Source organism: Citrus sinensis, chromosome 3, assembly GCF_022201045.2.
Source record: "Citrus sinensis cultivar Valencia sweet orange chromosome 3, DVS_A1.0, whole genome shotgun sequence".
Lineage (NCBI taxonomy): Eukaryota > Viridiplantae > Streptophyta > Magnoliopsida > Sapindales > Rutaceae > Citrus > Citrus sinensis.
In genome coordinates, this window is record NC_068558.1 from 19,576,832 (window position 1) to 19,579,775 (window position 2,944).

At 32.0% G+C, this 2,944-nt stretch overlaps 1 protein-coding gene across 1 annotated transcript; it reads right to left on the bottom strand.

Moving 5' to 3' along the window:
- LOC102630660 (uncharacterized) lies at positions 1-1,434 on the bottom strand. The gene has a single exon (XM_052438618.1). It carries the CDS (start codon positions 1,148-1,150, stop codon positions 311-313), a length of 840 nt encoding a protein of 279 aa, XP_052294578.1. The 5' UTR covers positions 1,151-1,434; the 3' UTR covers positions 1-310.
- Positions 1,435-2,944: the final 1,510 nt, after the last annotated feature.

The following is a 2,944-nucleotide window of genomic DNA, read 5'->3' on the forward strand; positions in this document are numbered from 1 at the left end:
TGCTAACAAAAGAAATTCCATATTAGGCGGAATCACAGAAGAGTTTTCCACATTGTTAAATTTATAACAATGAACCAGTGACCATCATTGCGTCAAACAACATCAAAACTGAACTTAATACCTTAATACAGAGTTTCGTAATTGAATCACAAAAACAAAATTTTGCTATCACAAAATCAAATAATCACATTCACATAAACTCAAAACCAAATCAGTCAATTCTCAGCTCCCTCATTGCCCTTCTCTGAAAACGTATTAAAGACAATAGAAATACCTTTATATGAACTCAAAATCAGTAACAAAGGCTAACTCATGTTGGGATAAGATCAGAACTAACCCATTTCCAGTAATGCCTCTTAACAAACAAAGCCTTGTCAGCTGCCGAAGAATCTGCATACTCCTCAGCTTCTTCTGTACAAAACTCTCCCTCCTCAGGCAATCCATCCACGAAAGCATCCACTGAATGCAACACATAACGTGCAGGCAAACCCGGATACGAAAGCGAATTGCGCTCGTCTAGCTTCTTTGAGTACGACCCAGGAACAATCCTCACGGTAATTGAATCATTTAATATTGAACCCAACTCTTCTTTAACGGCCCGAATGACAGCCTCTTCTGGGGTTTCATTGGATTTCATTTTCTCCGCCAAGGGACGACACCGATTCCTGACACTACCGTCTGATAATTCTTGATGGGACTCAACCAAAATTTGGTTGTCTTTCCCGATGATTCGTACAGTGACAACGTTAACAGTACGAACTGGAGGGATGGCGTCAGCAAGACAGGTCTCGCCGTCGGAGAGCTCAAGCCAGAGGTTGTGGACGTTCTTAGTGCCGGGTTTGACACCCCATGAAGCGAAAGAATCGGAGGGCAGGCGGGGCTTCAGCCAATCAGAGAGAGACTGCGGCGTCGCAAAAGAGTGGTGATGGAGTTGGTGATTGGTCCGGGACATGATGGGGATTTTGAGAAAACGGCGAGGGTTTGATGGGAAAGTAAGGAATGGGATTTTGAGGGTACTGGTGGTGTTGTAAGGTTTTGAACAAGTGAAGAGGCAGAGGACAGAAAATGCTGCGAGGATTGAAGCAGGAGGGTTGATGATTTTGATACTGCCACTGCTTTGGATTGGTTTTGGACCTGGCTCAGGTGACATATCATCAATCAACAGAGACGATAATGATGAATGTAACTTGTTTACCTATGAATACGTGAAGTGAAGTGAAGGTTTATGGTGAATTTTTTATTTTTATTTTCCAAGCAAAAACAAGCTGTGAGAAATTGAGGTCAGATAGTTTCGGTGAGTCTCCTTTTGGTCTGGTTTTTTCATCATTTGAGGTTAGCTTATCTTTATCTCTTGTTTGTGGTTAAGTTCACTCTTAAGCCTCCATTTGTTTTGTACGCTTTTTTTTCGTAGAGGTTTAATTAGGCATCGCAATTTGGGGGATGGCTCAGTCCCTGTATCATAGAATTGACCCCACTGTTGTTTTGTACGCTCTTAAGCCTCCAACTTTTATGACTGGCAGCAACCGGTTTTCCAGCCGGTTGCTGCCATTAATATGTATTTTTTTATTTAAATAAATTAAAATAAAAAATATAAAAAATGAATAAAATTTTAAAAATAATAATAATTAGAAGCAAAAAGGACAAGCAAAATAATAAAAAAAATTTTTATTATAAGAGTTCCTCTATGATGCTGTAATTTTTTTACAGCATCAATAATATTTTTAATTGTGCATTATTGGATTTAATCAATGGTACACAATATTTGTAGGTAAAAAAAAAAAATAATGATAAATGGTTAAAAAACTTGTAAGGGGTGGAGGAGTTTGTAAAATAACTATGACCACCCTTAGAGTTTGAAATAATTTCACTTAAATAGCATATTTTATTTAAAATTATTTTTCAATCCCCTTTTAAATTTGAAATGTGATAATCTTTTTTAAATAAATCTTCCAAAATCGATTACCATTAAGTATTAAATATAATGGTAGGTTATTTAACACAAATCAAATAAATAAGTTGCAATTGCAAAATTTATATATGATATAACACTGATAAATAACACAACTAAGTACATATAGTTAAGTAAATGTCATAGTTATATCAATAAACTCATTGTTGAGATTGCTTGTAACATAAAAATTACTTGATCACATGTTTTAATAAAATTTAATATCGTATATTAAAATACTCATTATTTTATATAATATTAAGGGCCATTGTATAATTGATCATGAAATATGTATCATTTTTAACACCCATTTAACATACTTATTTTCTGAACTTTATATTTATCTTACAATTAATATCCTTACATCATGGGAGTTTTAAGTTTTATAAGCTTATATATTTTCATTTTGTTTTCAAATATCACTTTGTTAATTTCATAAAAGTTAAATCGAATATATATTTCTAATGAGTTTTAATTTATGAATCGTGAAAGATTATTTTATTGATATCATTGGATTGTAATTATAAACTTTTATGTTATGAAGAGTCATTACTTTTGTTATGATAGTTAATAGTGACAATAAATAAAATATTGCCTCCGATAATATTTACGTGGGAAAAAAAGTGAAAGAAAATCATTTATATTTTTAGATTTTTATTGACATGGTAGAAAATTATCCGAGCCTTATAAAATTTAACTTTCACAAGCTTATTTTCATTTTATTTTCAAATGTCATTTTGTTAATTTCATAAAAGTTAAATCTAACACAAATTCCTAATTAACTTTAGTTTATGAATCATGAAAGATTATTTTATTGTTATTCTTTGATAGTAATTATAATTTTTTTATGTTACGAAGAGTCATTATTTTTATTGTGATAATTAATAGTGGCAATAAATAAAATATCACATCAAATAATATTTAATGGACAAAATGAGGAAAAAAATTATTGCATGTTTTTATATTTCCATTATAAAGATATGATTTGGGATACTT